This window comes from Seriola dumerili, unplaced genomic scaffold, assembly GCF_002260705.1.
Source record: "Seriola dumerili isolate Sdu_G_001 unplaced genomic scaffold, Sdu_1.0 BDQW01000052.1, whole genome shotgun sequence".
Lineage (NCBI taxonomy): Eukaryota > Metazoa > Chordata > Actinopteri > Carangiformes > Carangidae > Seriola > Seriola dumerili.
Window position 1 is genome coordinate 2,249,349 of NW_019174307.1, and position 17,093 is coordinate 2,266,441.

Consider the following 17,093-nt stretch of genomic DNA (forward strand, 5'->3'; position numbering starts at 1 on the left):
CCTACATGTCCCATGATGCATTTTGATGCGTCTTTCTTTGATATCTGTTAGATCATCCCTGTCTAATGAATACCCTATACAGGATGATACAAATGCCCCAGGTTGTTTCTATTATAAATCTGTACTCTACAAGTCTGAAAAAAAAGAACCCTGATGTTAATGTTTCAGACTCTAGAGCTCCAGAGCTCCAGAGACAACATACATATACTACATATACAACATTATGCAGCTTTCACTGTGTGAATGATACACGCCATGATAGTAAGAAGAAAGTAAAAGCACTTGATGTGTTTAATCAGTGGCGTTCTCCTTTAAACATGAATACTGTATGTTGTTCATCCAGAAGTAGCTCGCTGCAATAAAACCACTGGAATTTTGGACCAACTTACCACCACATGCACACGCACACAGGCACGCACACACACACACACACACACACACACACACACACACACACACACACACACACACACACACACACTCTGTCTCAGCAGACATGTTGGATCAAATACAGGAAGTGGCTGAATGTTGCATAAACATTGTCCTTGAACAATGTTATAAGAGCTGCATCATCAGGGTCTACAAGTATATTTAGCCTCAAATGAACTCTGTGTAATATCAAACTTTGGAAACTACAAATGAGAAACATTTTAAAGCATGTGATGATTGAACAGTCCCAAAACTGACAATAATTTTAGTTCATTGCTGAGGCGTAAAAGGAGCATTAAACATGTCGTTGTGAGTTTCATAGCCTGACAGCTACTGACTTCAGATTAGGATAAATTTACTCTTGTTTTAATTAGAAAGTGCATTTTACATTTTTATTAGCAAGTACACAACCACACTGCTTTGGCAGACTTCAATCACTTCAATCTATGTCTGTGTAACAGACCGCGAAGCAGAGGAATGGCTGTAAAGAGTAGAAGATGTATAATCTGGTTTTACTTTTTTTTTTTTATTGTTCATGAACAAGATTGAGCAAGTTCTTGTGAAGACGTAAATGTTTTGGTAACTTCTGTGATGTTTTACAGCAAATGAGCTTCATTTAAACTTTTACATAAGAAGCCTTTTATGGCATCTGTCTGAACTGTAGTCAGACTTCAGCACAGTTACAACCCACTGCGTTTTGTGTGTGTGAACATTGGTCAGGTTGGGAATGGACCACTAGTAAAAGTCTGTGCTTTGACAGCTGTTTTAATCATTGGTTCATAGAATCTCTCCATTAAAAATGAATCCACCAAATGAATCCATCCATCTCAGAAACTACAAATCATTTCAGTACTTCCCTGTATGTTTCCATGTTGTTGCTCAAACCCCAGAGAGCACATTCATTTTACATGATTTTACATCATGATTTTTTATTTTTTTTTGTTAGGGAGAGGCTGGAGCACGAGGACCTCCTGGGCCGAATGGTTCTCCTGTAAGTACACAACATCTCAACAAGCTTAGAGTGGCATTTTATTACTTTCATATGTTAAATGTTTGATTGTTTCCCTCCCTCATCTAAGGGTCAATCTGGACCACAAGGGCCTCCTGGAGATGTTGGAGATCCAGGACATATGGTATAACATTACTTTTCTGTAACTAATACACTTAGTGTGATTTGTATGTGATTTGCATGATGTTGCCCTCTGCTTGGAAGTGCAACAGCACGCCTGCCACCTTGACAGTTGTATTACCCTGAATATATTTAGATTTTACTGTGAGGGCAGGTGATTCCTGGATGTTTAAACTCTGACTGTGTGTTTCAGGGTCCATCCGGCCAGAGGGGACCTGAGGGTCCACAGGGGAAACCAGGTGAAGATGTAAGTCAGCTCTGGGCTCTTTGTCTGTTGTCACAAAATCATATTCCATCTTACTTTAAGCAAACTGCAGGATTTTTTATTAATAGTCAGTCTTACATTACAATCTTACATTTCCATTACACTTGCAAAGTTAGAAAAGACTCCAGCCTCGAGCAGCTGAATGTAAATCTGTAATGATTAATTAGTGTTTCCCACAGTTTGTCAAGCCCGGCTGGATTCATAACAAGTGGAGGATCCTGGAGCCGCTTGACAGTTAGAGACAGATAATACGCTCACGGACATTATCTGAACTGTCAAAGTTTAGAGTGTTGTTATAATTACGTACCATAATTGACCTGAAACCACTTTATTTTCCACCCCCGATTGACAGAAGGTTGAGTCTCCCTTAAATCCAGACGCATTATTTAAACATGTCGTACAGCATTTTCCTTTTTTTTTCTTTCCTTCATGAGTGAGTAAGAGAAAATAAGAGGCCACATGTTGGAAGCTGATAACGGTCTCTGTGTTTCTAAGCATATTGATAAGTAAAAAAGTCATGAAAAAAGCATAGGGAACAAAATATGGATATTAACAAACAACCTCAGATTACATTAAGGATGGAGTAGCGCTATCTTTGTATACCAGTCAGATCAGATATGGTTTTCCTGTGTTTTATACAAGAAGCCAAAAACCCACCACAGTATAACAAGGCTCCAGCTCTACACCTTCTCCAGAGTACCAAGTGCAGTACGTGGATGAGACGCTCCTTCACCATCACACAACTAGAGAGAAAAAATCTGATGCGTGATTAATTTCACTCTTACAGTGAAACCTTTTGCGGCCAAATACGTCTGTAACATGTGCATGTCATGTCCTCACACAGGGAGAAGCAGGCAAAGCAGGAAACAGTGGTGAAGTTGGATTCCCTGGATCAGCAGTAAGCTTCTCCACCTCAATACATGCAGCACTTAAACTGTGTCACTACACAGATGAAGCTGTAATCTCGTCTTTCTTGTTTATGAGTCCCGAGTAGATAAAACTGACAGCGCTGATCTCCGTCACATATTTTAGGGTTCCCGAGGTTTTCCTGGTACTCCTGGGCCTCCGGGACTGAAGGGTCACAGAGTGAGTATGAAGTTTCTCAAACATTCATGGACATGCTACTGAAATATAAAAGAAACTTTCATGGTTGCCCAAGTACTGAGAACTCTTCGGATAAAAGTGAATCTACTAATTTCGCTGGACAGTGGTCCATGTCAGGACATGTCAGTGCATTCAGCTCTGCACTCACAGCAAAAGGGAGCAGTGGAGTTTGTTAACAGTTTTTTTTTTTTCTTTTGCTAACAGGGTCATGGAGGACCACTTGGCCAAAAAGGTGAAACTGGAGCTCTTGGATCCAAGGTATACATTTCTATACTATATATTTTCAGTCAGTTTGTTTGACTGGTTGATTGGATGACTGTTTATTGGTTAAATAATACCTGTTTGACTCACCCGCCTTGCTGAAAGGCCTGTAAAATATCTTGTTATGTAGTAGTGTTATCTTAATGTAACTAAACAAATATGTTTTACTCTGGTTTTCTAGGGTGCTACAGGGCCCCCTGGTCCAATGGGAGGACCTGGACCCATGGTGAGTTATATTTTCAAATTTCCGTTTTAAGATGTCCATGGAGTTAGTGGATGGTTAAGAAAGTCTGACACTCATAAGTAGCCTGGGGTAACTGATACAGATTATAATGCTTATCAATGTATGTGGATTACAGTTCACTGACATTTCTGATTAAGCTCTTGTCTTGAATTACTCAAGGCTTTATCCAGACCATTATAAATAACCCTCGGAACTTCCTAACTTTAAACATACACAGTGAGTGGAGGACAGCTGTAATTTATTGGTCTGTGTGTATCACAGGGTCCTGCTGGGATGCCAGGGGAGAGAGGACGCTCTGGACCCGGCGGTATAGCAGTAAGGATGATATGACTATGCAACAGCAACATCTGCCACCATGTTAATGTTTCAATGTCACTAATATCCAACAATTTGGAATTTGATTTGGAATTAATGGGTATTTGTGTGTTACTAATAAAGTTTTGTGTTGGCTGTTTAAAACTGGCCTCTTACAAAGTGGTTTATGAGTCAAAGTGAAATGTCTGAATTTATCTTTTAGGGAAAACGTGGCTCACCTGGTAATGTTGGAAAACCTGGTCCAATGGTAAGTCAGAATCACCACTGTTGTGTATTTACATTACACTTCAATAACCAACATGGCATTTTTGACCAGTGTAGAATATATACACATGTAGAGGAGGTCCTGCTTACAGTGTGTTATTGAAAGTATTTGGTAAATAGTTTTTCTTAAATGTGAATGCTCATATTTTGTTGATGGGACTGGGCATGTAAACTCCACTGAAGGTAGTGATTTTGCAGCTGTATCTCCCATCAGTGGACTACCAGTATGCTTGTAGACTTTTTTTGTTTATCATCAAAGTCTCATTTTCATCGCTGTTTGTTTAACAGGGTCCCTTGGGTCTCAGTGGTCCACCTGGATATCCAGGAACCCCAGGAATGAAGGCAAGTACAGAAAAACACTTTGCCTACATTATATTCTCATACTAATAAGCTCTTTTGTGACTTTATAATAAATAGTCATTTATTCTCGTTTGCTCTTATTGTTATCTTTTATTATATGAACTGTTACCATTAATTGTTGTTGTTTAAAACTTATATAAAGACAATTCAAAACAAAATGAATCATTTTCACATTTCTGTCTGTTAACTGTACTTTGATTGTTTTCCAAAGGGACAACCTGGTCCCACAGGAGTCCGGGGTCCTGAGGGCCCACAGGGACAGAGAGGAGAGACCGGTCATCTGGGTAGAGCTGGACCAGTTGGCATCAGGGTTAATGTCTTGCTTTACTTATACTTACACATCACATACTGTACATCATGAGGAGGTTTTTAATGAAGAAAAGTTTTTGATCTGCTGTGATTGGCAGCATCCTCACAGTTGAATGGTATTATGTCACACTAGTTTGTCACATTACTAAACATCTACTCACATGATCATCTAACTGGAAGACTTGTGTTTAAAGGGACCCATGGGTACAGATGGTGGCCCAGGTACCAAAGGACCAGTGGTATGTGCACAGTTATTTTATTTAAACAACATACTGTGTATATTTATGATATGAATGCACGGAGGTCACATATAACATGACTGACTATTTACAGGGTCATCTTGGTCCACAAGGTCAAGGCGGCCATCCTGGACCTTCTGGCCCACCAGGACCTCAGGGAAGCACTGGCCAGCCTGGTATCAAAGGACAACTGGTAAACTGGATTTAAGTTTTGAAAATTCTTGCTTTTTATTGTTGGCTTTTAAAATCCTCACTAAACATGTTTAATGTTTGTGTTACAGGGAGATGTTGGTGTACCAGGATTTAAAGGAGAGGCTGGACCCAAAGGAGAATCTGTAAGTTCCAAATGTAGCTGCAGAAACAACTAAGTTTTAAAGGTCCCATATTTTACACTTTCTCTGCATTTTATTTGAAGCATTGGTCCATAAGAAGATATATTTGTGGTTTTAAGAACCAAAAAACATCTCAGTGTAGTTTACATCTCCTTTCTCTTTCTGGAGCTTTAGTCGGTGAGCCAATCAGAAGAGAGGAGGCTCTGAGTCTCTCTTGTGATTGGCTGACTGTTTTCTGAGTGATTGAATAAAAATATAGCAGATTTCAGGTAAATAATCAGAGAAACCAAATCCTGCAAGGTTGGATGGTAGGAGGGGCTTGGGGCATGGCTGGAAATGGTGACTGCTTTGTTGTGACATCACAAGGTTACGGAAGTCCTTACGGCTTGTTTTAAGGCTCAGTTTCTGAATACAGGCTGTGTCTATTTCTCTGTGGACTGAACACACTTCAGACCTGCTTTAAAACGAAAAAAAAAACATGTAAATCTCATTTTATACAATATGGGATTAATTCTGCTCTATCAGACATCCAGAAATATACACCTATATACAAGTAAAACTCAAAGGACATTTCATATAAGGAAGGTAACAGGTGAGACTTGGTTTCAAGCATATTCTGGCTTGTGTGTCAACTTTCTAGGGTCCCTCAGGTTCCCAGGGAGTGATTGGACCTCAGGGTGAGGAAGGAAAGCGAGGACAACGTGGAGACTCCGGGTCTGTCGGCCCTCCTGGTCCCGTTGGTGAGAGAGTGAGTCAGCATCCTGCCTCCTACTGTATCATTCATCAGACGTAGAGCTGCAGTTTGGGGTCATCAGGGGTCATTGCAGTAATGAATTCAATCCAGAAAAGTAATCACTCTGGGGAGAAGAAAAATGAGGGGCAACAGTGAAACATTTTAGCAAATTAGCGTGTGACATTGGAAATGCTGCCATTTATGCAGGCAATATACTGATTCTCGGATGAAGGCAAATATGGTGGTTAGCACCGTCGCCTCACCGCAAGAAGGTCCTGAGCTGAATCCCAGGCAGCTGTGGCCTCTCTGTGTGAATTCTGCATGGTCTCCTCATGTCTGTGTAGTTTCCTCCTGGTGCTCCGGTTTCCTGCCACAGCCCAAAAATTAGGTGAACCGGAGAATCTAAATTGACCATAGACTGGCGACTGCCCCCACAATGACCCTGCAGAGAATAAAGCCAGTGTAAATGATGGATGAGTTTTGGTGGTTTTCCATGTCACATTTGGTGGTACGGTTTTTGTAGACACATCTAGATGCAACATTTTCTGCTTCAGGAGTTTCTTAATACAAGGATGTGATCTTCACGCCACTAATCCTGTTATAAGTATAAAAATGATGTAGACTTTAACTCGTTGATGTGTTTCATAGGGAGCTCCTGGTAACAGAGGATTCCCTGGTGCTGATGGTCTGCCAGGACCTAAGGTATAGTATGTTTTAGACTCATTGTTTCTAGGAATTGGTCTCTACAGTACGCAACACCAACAAGTGATCAAATAGTGACATCAAATTAATTAATCATTTATATATTTTTTTTTGTCTAAAGGGTGCTCAAGGAGATCGTGGCACATCTGGACCACCAGGGCCCAAAGGTTCTCTAGGAGACCCTGGCCGTACAGGAGAACCTGGTCTACCAGGTGCAAGGGTAACGCAGAAGAGCTTGATATTTTAACTTTTCCCTTGATTACTTGTCAATTCATTCGCTGCATTTACTATGTTTATTTCCCCAATTTCCATTAATGACATTTTTGATCTGTTTTCCAAAGGGTCTTACTGGTACCCCTGGAGTCCAGGGGGCAGAGGGCAAACCAGGACCACTGGTAGGTCACAGTGCTCAATCACAGATTAGTCAATGGACATACAATGTGATTCAAGGTTATCATAAATTATCAGTGATAGTTAAGTCAAAGTCTGGTTTGCTTCTTATCAAGGGTGCCCCAGGTGAGGATGGTCGTCCAGGCCCTGCAGGCTCCATTGGAAACAGAGGCCCCGCAGGAACCATGGGAGTACCGGGTCCCAAGGGCTTCAATGTAAGGCTGCAGAGACAATAGAAACTTTTCATCAACAGTTTATCTTCAGCTGTGTTTCTCATTCTAAACTAAATGTTTTACCTTCAAAGGGTGACCCAGGAAAGACAGGTGAACAAGGATCAGCAGGAGTGCCAGGTCAAAGAGTGAGTACCATTTATGAATGAAAAGATGTGTGGTACACTTTATTTTGCTTATATACATCCAGTCATAGATCTGTCAGTAGTAAGCACAGCAAGAATCCAGTTTATATCTTAGCATCATGACCACACTGCATTGACTGACAGTATGATGTCTGTTGAACTGGCTTCAATAATGTTTGTATTATCTTTCCTTTACTTTGTCTCTTTACCACAGAGATCATTTGTGTCTTCTTAATCTAATTTCAGTTAAAGGATCTAAAGGATCAGGCAGAGCGGGACAGGTTTTTAATTGTCACTTTGTTTTCAGGGTCCTCCTGGAAAAGATGGAGAGGTTGGCCCTGCTGGTCCCCCTGGGCCACCTGTAAGTGTCTGCTTTCTCTTTTGTTACATTAATTGCATTTCCCCCCCTGCTATCAAAAGTGACTGAGACATTAACGTCTGCTCTCACAGGGTGTTGCAGGAGACAGAGGAGAGCAAGGACCTCCAGGTGTAAATGGATTCCAGGTACGTAATTGGTTTTGGCTTGTAGTAAAATGTGATGTGAATGTGAATGTGAAAGTTGTAAAACAGTCCATGAACACAGACTGGGGTAAAAAGTATTTTAAAATGATGCGACCTCAGCCTGTGCTGCAGTCTTGCTCTGATGGCCATGTTTAACTGTTCTTATGTGTTCTTAGGGCTTGCCTGGAAATCAAGGCCCCCCTGGAGAATCTGGAAAACCAGGAGATCAAGTGAGTGTGACAAAAGCTTTAACTCCACATATGGCTACATTGATACATTAATGTTGTTCAGTGTCCTAACACATGTGAAATCATTTGAAATGTCACACACGGATCTTGACAGTGATCAGGATTCAGTTTGGACTCTGTCTGTTATTTCCAGGGTATTCCTGGAGAGCTCGGTGCTGTGGGTCAGATTGGACCAAGGGTAGGTGACTTTCCCCATGATGAATAAATTCATTTCTGAGGTAGATAGTCACTCAGACGAGCTGAGACCAAAACTGATGATGTTTTTCCTCCAGGGTGAGCGTGGAATTCCTGGGGAGAGAGGAGAAATGGGCACAACTGGTCTGCAGGGACCTAAAGGAATCCCTGGTGCACCTGGTCCAGATGGGCCAAAGGTACTACTACAATGGCATAACCAATGTGTACAGCAAAAAATACTACCAAGTGTTAAACAGTTTACACCACTGACAGACAAAAAAAAAACTAACCCTGGTGTTTGTCACTGAAGGGTAGCCCCGGTCCCCCTGGTGCACTCGGTGATGCGGGTCCCCCAGGTCTTCAGGGAATGCCAGGAGAGAGGGGCATCTCTGGCCCTCCTGGGCCTAAAGGTGACAGAGTAAGTTTGTCATCATCTACTTTTTATATTAATTCTTCCTCTTGATATATGTTTCATAACAAACATACAGAATAACAACACTAATGTATCTTGACTGGAAAATGTTTATTTGTGGAAATATTATAACATTTTGATCCTGTAGAAAAGTGCTGTAGTAATCTGCCAGTTGTTCTAGAGTTACAATCGATGAGTCTGACTCTGACCTTTGCTCTCTCTCTCTCTCTCTCTCTCTCTCTCTCTCTCTCTCTCTCTCTCTCTCTCTACTGATGTTGAATAAAGGAGCCTTACAATTTTTATGTTTTGCTGTGTAGGGATCAGTTGGTGAGAAAGGATCAGAGGGTACACCTGGAAATGATGGCGCAAGAGTGAGTAAAACATCTTTCACTCAGTGCAAACACCTTTAGTCTCAGCTCATCCATGAACAAAAAAACGATGATTTATCAGTACGAGCTTGAGGCTTGTCGCAGCTTGTTCAGAGAAATGTGACTGTACAAGCTACTGGTAACAGCGATGAGCGGGTATCTCCAACCGGATTTCTTTTCTGTCAACAGGGGGCCCCAGGTCCTGTTGGCCCACTAGGACCTGCTGGACCCAGTGGTGAGAAGGTACAGTGTTTCTTTTCTTGCTTAACCATGTTAAAAAGCAGCTGCTCACGTCACAATGAGTCAAGGTTGCAGGAAGTGAAGTTGTTTTTAGTAAAGCGTCAGTTCTCAGGATGCTCAGTATACTGTTAATCCTCCTGCCTGTTGTCTTGTTTGTATCTGATAGCATCTGCCAGCTTGTGAAGAGAGAGTCTTTGGCTTGCATTGCTTTTACAGATATAAAAATACTGGATTTATGATACACGGCCTCAATAAATGATTTTAGAAATTATACTTGTTTAAATTAAACTTGTATCTTTGCAGGGTGAACCTGGACCCAAAGGACCATCAGGACCTCCGGGATCCAGAGGAATGCCTGTGAGTAGACCTGGCCAGTGTTTTCAACTTTTACATTAAGTCTATTTGGCCTTGTTTATTGTGCTGCAGTACATGAAATATAAGTTATTACATGGTGCTTTAGTAGTGATGTATCTTGTACCACAGGGAGCAAGAGGTGACCCTGGCCCAATCGGTGCAGTTGGATTTGCTGGACCCCCTGTAAGTAGATACAACAATCCTCTCAGCTTTGTCTACTAAAACTATTTATTTATGCAATTACCCGTTTTTGATCTATTTTTTCCATCATTACCTCCTCTCTACAGGGTCCAGATGGTCAACCTGGAGTCAAGGGAGAGCCTGGAGAGCCAGGTCAGAAGGGAGATGCTGGATCACCAGGACCTCAAGGCTTGGCTGGGGCTCATGGACCTCCTGTGAGTTGCATACATGGAGAATAAATTAAATCAATTTAAAAGTAGTTGTTCTCTCATATTTTCATGCAGGAAACCGCTTTACATCTAAACAGTGTCATCAGTCATGTGTGTACTTCATTTGGTCCAGTCTGGAAGTTTTGGCGTATTAATTAATCTCTTCACTGTATGTGTTCAAGGAGTCAGAGAAGTTAGCGCTCATGTTTTGCAGACATGCTGCTGATGAAAGCTTTTCTGATGAAGTGTTGTTTTTTCAGGGGCCAATTGGTGTTGCTGGACTGAAAGGCGGAAGAGGAACACAGGGTGCACCAGTAAGATCATTTAACAATTATAGTTATAGTAGGTGTTATTACATGGTGAAGCAGGAAGGGTATCACTCCTGATTGTTTAATTCATCTCATGCAAATTTGACTGCAAACACATTGTTATAAAACTTGTAAAGCAACATCTGAGCACCTTGTATGATTTTTCTACTCCCAGGGTCCCACTGGTTTCCCTGGATCTGCAGGAAGAGTCGGACCACCAGGCCCAACTGTAAGTAATATTCTCATTGTGAATGAAAACATTCAGGGAACCAGGTAGAAATAATGTTAGAATTGTAAATGACACCAGCAGCTGATCGCAAATAAAAGTTTGATAACATTCCTCCACACACCAAACGGTGAAACACATTTGCACCATCTCTGCTGTTTAACAGTATACCTGGACGGACAGTATCTTTTTGGGAGAAAGATGGATATGAAAATAAGTTTTGAATAGAAAGCAGACTTTACTGGAAAAACCAACATTTACCAACATGTGAATACTGACTTTAGTTTTCTTAAATTAACCTGAAAGAGACACCAACACTCAGCTCTGTTGTTAGTTTCACAAGTGGAGCAACAAATAACAGTTTCAGTTACTGTAGCTACTGTAAAGGGCAGTCTGTGAGCATCTTTAGCCACTAAAGCAATGAGCTGAGGTTATCTCATAACTGTAACCACTCCTGCCAGGGTCCAGTTGGAGAACCTGGACCCCTTGGACCTCCAGGGAAAGAGGGACCTCATGGCCTTCGTGGAGACCATGGACCCCCTGGAAGACAGGGAGAGCGTGGTCCAGCAGGACCACCTGGCAGCCCAGGAGACAAAGGAGACTCTGGAGAGGATGGACCCACGGTAAACTGATGTTCTAGTTCTGACAAGCATTCAGATTGATGTAAACTGAGAGTGTTCATTCATTTGAAATTGGGAGACGCAAGTTAACACAATCTAAAAAGCGTAACATTAAAAGTGGATTCTGTTTATATTTAATCTAAATGTTCTGTGTGTGGTGATCTGGGTTTTAGGGTCCTGATGGTCCTCCAGGTCCAGCTGGAACTACAGGACAGAGAGGCATCGTGGGTCTTCCTGGTCAGAGAGGAGAGCGTGGGATGCCAGGTCTTCCAGGACCAGCGGTCTGTGTCACTGACTCTACTGCACATGAGTTTGTTTCTTCACATCATTTGTAAAACTGAGTTCAACTTGTAGCTTAGCTGAACACTAATGTGTCTTTTGATTAGTGTGTGGTGGGTGCAATGGTCCTTTAAATGTCATATTGTGAGTTACCTGTTTCTTTTCTTAGGGCCCACCAGGAAAACAGGGAACCACAGGAACATCTGGAGATAAAGGCCCCCCAGGTCCAGTTGGTTCTCCTGGTGCTAATGGACCTCGTGGTGATCCTGGTCCTGATGTAAGTACAAGTTTTAAAATGATTATGGTTCTCAAGTTTTTTTTTACCTCAAGTGTTTCTCTGATGTTTACAGTTGTCTTGATGTGTTTTCCTGTGGTCTTCAGGGTCCTGCAGGATCTGATGGTCCACCAGGCAAGGATGGTGTTCTTGGACAAAGAGTAAGAGACAAAGAGAACTGTGAGCTTCATATTGTTTTGCATATTTCAAGAGACTAACAAGTTTTACTTCTCTAGGGAGACCGAGGAGATCATGGTCCAGAGGGCTTGGTTGGTCCACAGGGACTTCCTGGCACCCCGGGTCCTGTTGGTGCACCGGGTGATGCTGGAAAGAGAGGAGAGGCTGTAAGTGGACTTTGTCACCTCTGTCTCTCCTGTGTGTTAGTTTGTGTCTCCATCCAAGAGCGTAATAACAGATTGACACACTCACAGAACATGAGTACAGTCTGTAGGTGGACTGGATTTCACCCGTGAGAGCATGTTGGAATGTGAACAGACTTAATATGAAGTGATAGGAATGATGTGTTTGGGTATAATAAGGAGTTGGAGTTCTTCAGTGCTGGCAGAGGTCTGTGCTCCCTGAGGGCTGTGTAATGATTTGACTCATTTGCAGGGCTCCAGAGGACCTCTTGGTCCACCTGGCTCCGCCGGAAGGAGAGGATTAGTGGTGAGTCTCCAATATTCTACTTAGAACACCTTGACATTATGAAAAATATCACTATAAAAGAGCTCACATACTCCAGGTGATTGTAATTGACTTTTCTGATAGATTTAGATGAACATTACTGCTGATATTAGCCCAGAACCACTATGAGAACTTCCCCCTTTTAAAAACAAATATGAAATGTATTAAATCTTTCTTAATTCAGGGACCCCAAGGACCAAGAGGAGATAAGGGTGACCTGGGTGATCACGGAGAGAGAGGACAGAAGGGACATCGAGGTTTCACCGGTTTGCAGGGTCTTCCTGGACCTCCAGTAAGTCAGAGTGATGCTCAGTGATCAGAACATGTTGACTCATCTTTCCTGACACACCCAGAGTTTGTTTGTTTTCTCCATCATTCAGATTCACTTTGCCGACCGTGGCAGCGAGGCAGTGATTAAAAGCTCAAACGCATTCACTTCACTTTTGATTGCGTCTGGTTCTTGTAACAGTTTTCTATATTTTTCATACATTTAGTGCAGAGCACTAACACAAGAGCAGGAGCACTGCTCACAGTCTTCTGCCGACACTGTTCTCAGTCTTGCTCTCAATAAGAGAAATCTGTCTGTTCTGTTTTGGCTTCTTGATGTGAAAGATTAATTCACAGACAAAGGTAAAAAAAAACATAATGACTGTGAAGTCACATTTAAATGGACACACTAGACAGCCACCTGCTATATGCTGATTCATAAAAATGCAGGTATGTGGTTGTAAGGTGGGAAAATCTATTGGAGGACAACAGTCCTCAAATACTGTACCAGTATCATTCTTGAAAATGTGCTGCAGCTCAGGACAGGCTGTTGGCTGTAGTTGTCTGTCACCTTTTCCCATAACGTGGCCTTGTATAAAAAATATTCTCCACATTGTAATAGAGAGTAAAAACATCAACATATATCAGAGTCTTTTGTATTTATAGTAGGGAGTCTCTTATGGTGGAGTATCATCCATCAAGTGCAGGTGCATTAAAGAGACTAATGGACATTTATTTCTCTCTTTAAGGGCACAACAGGTGAGCAAGGTGCTCCAGGAATTGTTGGACCAGGCGGCGCGAGGGTAAATGTTACACTTTGATCGGTTTCAGGAGGCAAAACATGGATAATTAAAATATCATACTGTATTTTGTAATAATATGAGAATTGAATGGAACAAACATAATAGATATTTTAGTTTAGTTTTTTACTAACATTCATTTTGGAATCAAACTAACAATTCGTAACTGGAATATGTTGCAGGGGCCTCCTGGACCTATTGGACCCCCTGGTAAGGAAGGATACATTGGACAGCCGGGGCCGATGGGACCTCCTGGAACTCGTGGACTCAGTGGAGAAATTGGGCCAGAGGTATTATCTTGTTTTACAATACAGTGGAAGCTTTACTGTGTGTTTTCATAGTTTCTGTGAGTTAGTAAAAGCAGTAGAAAAAAAACTGAAAAATAACACACCCAAGAACCAAAATCCTCCCTAAATTAACCTAAATCCACAGGGCCCTCCAGGAGAGGCCGGACCCCCAGGTCCTCCCGGTCCCCCAGGACCTCCCATGGCTGCTATGGACGACCTCTTTGGCGGCCCTCAGGATTACGACTCCGGCCCTCCTCCTCCTCCTGAGTTCAGCGAGGACGAGGCAATGCCCAACAGCAACTCGTCCACCATATTGACCGTCGACCCCAGCGTCCAGGCCACGCTGAAGGCCCTCAGCAGCCAGATCAACAGCATGAAGAGCCCAGACGGCAGCAGGAAGCATCCTGCAAGGACCTGCGATGACCTGAAGAGATGCTACCCCCTGAAGAAGAGCGGTGAGTGTTTTGGGAGATTTTACACGGATCCAAAAGGTCTGTTTTCGTGTTTTTCTCACATTGATTTCTTTTAACAAAACAGAACATTGTAGAACATCTTGTTTTCTGACACTTGAATTGGTCTTAACAAAACTGCAGTACTCACAGAATGAGAGATACAGCTCACAGGGTGCGCAACATGAATCCCAGCCTTCCCTCTTTATCTTTGTTCCCCAGTTTATTATCTTCTCATCTCGTCAGCGCTTCTTCCTTTCATGATAAATGTAGAAAGGGAACAATTTCTCTGAACCATGGAATAAAACCACCAGCATGTAACACTTATGTATTTCACTACGGCAGCTGTAGAGTAAATCAACACTGTGACTGAAAGGTTTCTGCTACAATCATCCTGATCATTTTGTTCTGTAGGCGAGTACTGGGTGGATCCAAACCAAGGCAGTGCTGAGGACGCCATCAAAGTGCACTGCAACATGGACACCGGAGAGACCTGCATCTCCGCCAACCCATCCAGCATACCTCGTAAAGTGTGGTGGAGCTCTTCCAGGAACAAACCTGTGTGGTTCGGAGCTGACATCAACAGAGGAACACATGTGAGCGCTTTTACATTTCGATGGTGGGAGAGAGAGAGCGAGAGAGAGACAGTGAGAGAGAGAGAGAGACAGTGAGAGAGAGAGAGAGAGAGAAAGCGAGAGAGGGAAGCAGAGCTGTGAACGGAAAACGCTCAGTGAAGCTGTTAAAGACTTTATAGAGAAAGAGAAAGAGTCTTGTAAAGGATTTGCTGCTGTGATTGAAATAATGAGGCAGCTACAGACTGAGTGGGAAAGGAAAGAAAATAATGAAAAACTCATATATAGACTGTATTGATTGAGTATTGATTGCTGTTTCTGTTTCTCTAGTTTACTTATGGCAACAAAGATCAGTCAACAAACTCCGTCACAGTGCAGATGACCTTCATCCGCCTGCTGTCCAAAGAGGCTTCCCAGACCATCACCTACCACTGCAAGAACTCTGTGGGCTACAAAGATGAGAAGAATGGCAACTTGAAGAAAGCCGTCATCCTCAAAGGCTCCAACGATCTGGAGCTTAAAGCAGAGGGAAACAACCGCTTCAGATACACGGTGGTGGAGGACTCCTGCTCAGTAAGTTCCCACGTCGCAGTCATGATTCTGCTCTTCTTACATATTCATCAGTTATTAATTGAAGCAAAGGTGCTGCGAGGCTGGTCATACTCTGTATCTTTATTATCCTCATCCAAACTCGTGAAATGACCAAATCCAGCAATGAGATAGTCTGTCCTCAGTACCCTTTTTAAAACAGGTCATTAAAATACAATTTCATTTTAGAAAAAAAAAACAATTTTCTAAAATAGCTAGACATTAGTTTTACAGACTTTATTTAAAACCACTGTTATCAATATTTTAATAATAACAGCAGATGAAATGACTGTAATAAACCCACTGACAATTGCAGTTCCCCTCAGCTCAACAGAATATGTTCTAATAATAATAGCAATGATAATAACTTTAGTGTTAGTGTCTAGTGTAGCCAAACTTTCCTGTTGTGATTTAGTCTCCCCGCTCTCACAATGATAGTGTTCACACACATTGCTGAGACAAGTTGAGACATTTGCAGCAGTGAAAGAGATTTTACAGCGGTAGAGAAGTGAGCTGCTATCTCATCCTCCTGCTCTGAGGGGAACTTCACCGCGGTGTTTCGGCACACGGTCAGAGCGTTTTATGTGGCGTAAAACCGTACAGCTGCGGAAAGTAGAGGGATCCAACTCTAGACAGTCAGACAAACTATAAAGTGACTGCCAGTCAGAGCTGTAACGTAAAATCAACTCCTCATGGTTAAGGGTGTCTCCCAGTTGTGAAACGCTGCCATGTTGCAGTTAAGAGTCAGAGGTACCTTTTTAGTTTTTTTTTTCTTACTTTGTTTGCCAAGGTCTTTTGTGTAACAGTTATTCTGATGTTAAGTGAGTCCTTAAGTAAAAGACTTTAGTAAGGACAAATCCTTAAATACATAAGTGAACATTTTATGGAAACCTTGAGAAGAGGAAGACTCAAGGGTATTTTGTGTAACTGTTTGTATTTTAAGGAAACCTTAAATCAGACTTTACAAAAAATCTTAACTGAAGGTGTTTGGTGTAATCGGCCCCGGATGTTTTCCTCTGGAGTTAGTGGAGATCAAAACAGAGCTAAGAGTGAATATTAAATAAACAACTCCAAATATGCACGCTAATGTTGCTCAGAGTGTAAATAGCCAAGTGTAACACTGTTAGACACATCAGCTTGATGTGGTGATAATCTGTCTGTTGGGTTTACAGCTCGTTGTGCTGCCCCCTGTGGCCAAGGAAGTGATTGATTGGCTTTTTAGTCTTGGATAAATAAACAGTTGATGCATGAATGAGTATTTTTGGCAGCGGGGCGGTGTACATGGGATTGAATCAAAATAAATGAAAAGTGTGTGTGTGTGTTCATGGAAACAAAGGAGCATCAGATGTTCACTGATGGGTTTTCAATAATTTATCTGACACAGAGAGAGGAGGATTAATTCACTTCTGGTCCTTTCGTTGAATCTGTTGCCTTTTAAGGACTGAGGTTACTGGGCAAAGAAAACTAATCTGTAAAGTTGTTGCCCAGATGAGATGAATCTGATGCAGTAAAGCAGCATAAAAATTCTTCACCATGTTATTGAGATGTTTTATTCTTCACTGAAGGAAGCTGTAAAACTACTAAGGCACTGACTGAATTTCCGTTTTGTCTCCCTTTCACAG

General features: G+C 42.0%; 1 protein-coding gene across 1 annotated transcript in view; it reads left to right on the plus strand.

The window, feature by feature from the left end:
• Nucleotides 1–17,093, plus strand: part of LOC111218282 (collagen alpha-2(V) chain-like) — a 41,800-nt gene that overhangs the window by 23,708 nt on the left and 999 nt on the right. The window contains exons 9-53 of the mRNA XM_022740505.1: nucleotides 1,376–1,420; nucleotides 1,509–1,562; nucleotides 1,752–1,805; nucleotides 2,668–2,721; nucleotides 2,856–2,909; nucleotides 3,132–3,185; nucleotides 3,370–3,414; nucleotides 3,694–3,747; nucleotides 3,950–3,994; nucleotides 4,300–4,353; nucleotides 4,583–4,681; nucleotides 4,875–4,919; nucleotides 5,014–5,112; nucleotides 5,201–5,254; nucleotides 5,892–5,999; nucleotides 6,633–6,686; nucleotides 6,808–6,906; nucleotides 7,028–7,081; nucleotides 7,193–7,291; nucleotides 7,381–7,434; nucleotides 7,739–7,792; nucleotides 7,882–7,935; nucleotides 8,109–8,162; nucleotides 8,314–8,358; nucleotides 8,453–8,551; nucleotides 8,665–8,772; nucleotides 9,084–9,137; nucleotides 9,324–9,377; nucleotides 9,678–9,731; nucleotides 9,858–9,911; nucleotides 10,016–10,123; nucleotides 10,378–10,431; nucleotides 10,601–10,654; nucleotides 11,113–11,274; nucleotides 11,445–11,552; nucleotides 11,720–11,827; nucleotides 11,932–11,985; nucleotides 12,061–12,168; nucleotides 12,437–12,490; nucleotides 12,693–12,800; nucleotides 13,525–13,578; nucleotides 13,758–13,865; nucleotides 14,008–14,317; nucleotides 14,726–14,907; nucleotides 15,214–15,456. Of these exons, the coding sequence (XP_022596226.1) occupies nucleotides 1,376–1,420; nucleotides 1,509–1,562; nucleotides 1,752–1,805; nucleotides 2,668–2,721; nucleotides 2,856–2,909; nucleotides 3,132–3,185; nucleotides 3,370–3,414; nucleotides 3,694–3,747; nucleotides 3,950–3,994; nucleotides 4,300–4,353; nucleotides 4,583–4,681; nucleotides 4,875–4,919; nucleotides 5,014–5,112; nucleotides 5,201–5,254; nucleotides 5,892–5,999; nucleotides 6,633–6,686; nucleotides 6,808–6,906; nucleotides 7,028–7,081; nucleotides 7,193–7,291; nucleotides 7,381–7,434; nucleotides 7,739–7,792; nucleotides 7,882–7,935; nucleotides 8,109–8,162; nucleotides 8,314–8,358; nucleotides 8,453–8,551; nucleotides 8,665–8,772; nucleotides 9,084–9,137; nucleotides 9,324–9,377; nucleotides 9,678–9,731; nucleotides 9,858–9,911; nucleotides 10,016–10,123; nucleotides 10,378–10,431; nucleotides 10,601–10,654; nucleotides 11,113–11,274; nucleotides 11,445–11,552; nucleotides 11,720–11,827; nucleotides 11,932–11,985; nucleotides 12,061–12,168; nucleotides 12,437–12,490; nucleotides 12,693–12,800; nucleotides 13,525–13,578; nucleotides 13,758–13,865; nucleotides 14,008–14,317; nucleotides 14,726–14,907; nucleotides 15,214–15,456 (3,723 nt within the window). The remainder of the gene's footprint in view (nucleotides 1–1,375; nucleotides 1,421–1,508; nucleotides 1,563–1,751; nucleotides 1,806–2,667; nucleotides 2,722–2,855; nucleotides 2,910–3,131; nucleotides 3,186–3,369; nucleotides 3,415–3,693; nucleotides 3,748–3,949; nucleotides 3,995–4,299; nucleotides 4,354–4,582; nucleotides 4,682–4,874; nucleotides 4,920–5,013; nucleotides 5,113–5,200; nucleotides 5,255–5,891; nucleotides 6,000–6,632; nucleotides 6,687–6,807; nucleotides 6,907–7,027; nucleotides 7,082–7,192; nucleotides 7,292–7,380; nucleotides 7,435–7,738; nucleotides 7,793–7,881; nucleotides 7,936–8,108; nucleotides 8,163–8,313; nucleotides 8,359–8,452; nucleotides 8,552–8,664; nucleotides 8,773–9,083; nucleotides 9,138–9,323; nucleotides 9,378–9,677; nucleotides 9,732–9,857; nucleotides 9,912–10,015; nucleotides 10,124–10,377; nucleotides 10,432–10,600; nucleotides 10,655–11,112; nucleotides 11,275–11,444; nucleotides 11,553–11,719; nucleotides 11,828–11,931; nucleotides 11,986–12,060; nucleotides 12,169–12,436; nucleotides 12,491–12,692; nucleotides 12,801–13,524; nucleotides 13,579–13,757; nucleotides 13,866–14,007; nucleotides 14,318–14,725; nucleotides 14,908–15,213; nucleotides 15,457–17,093) is intronic.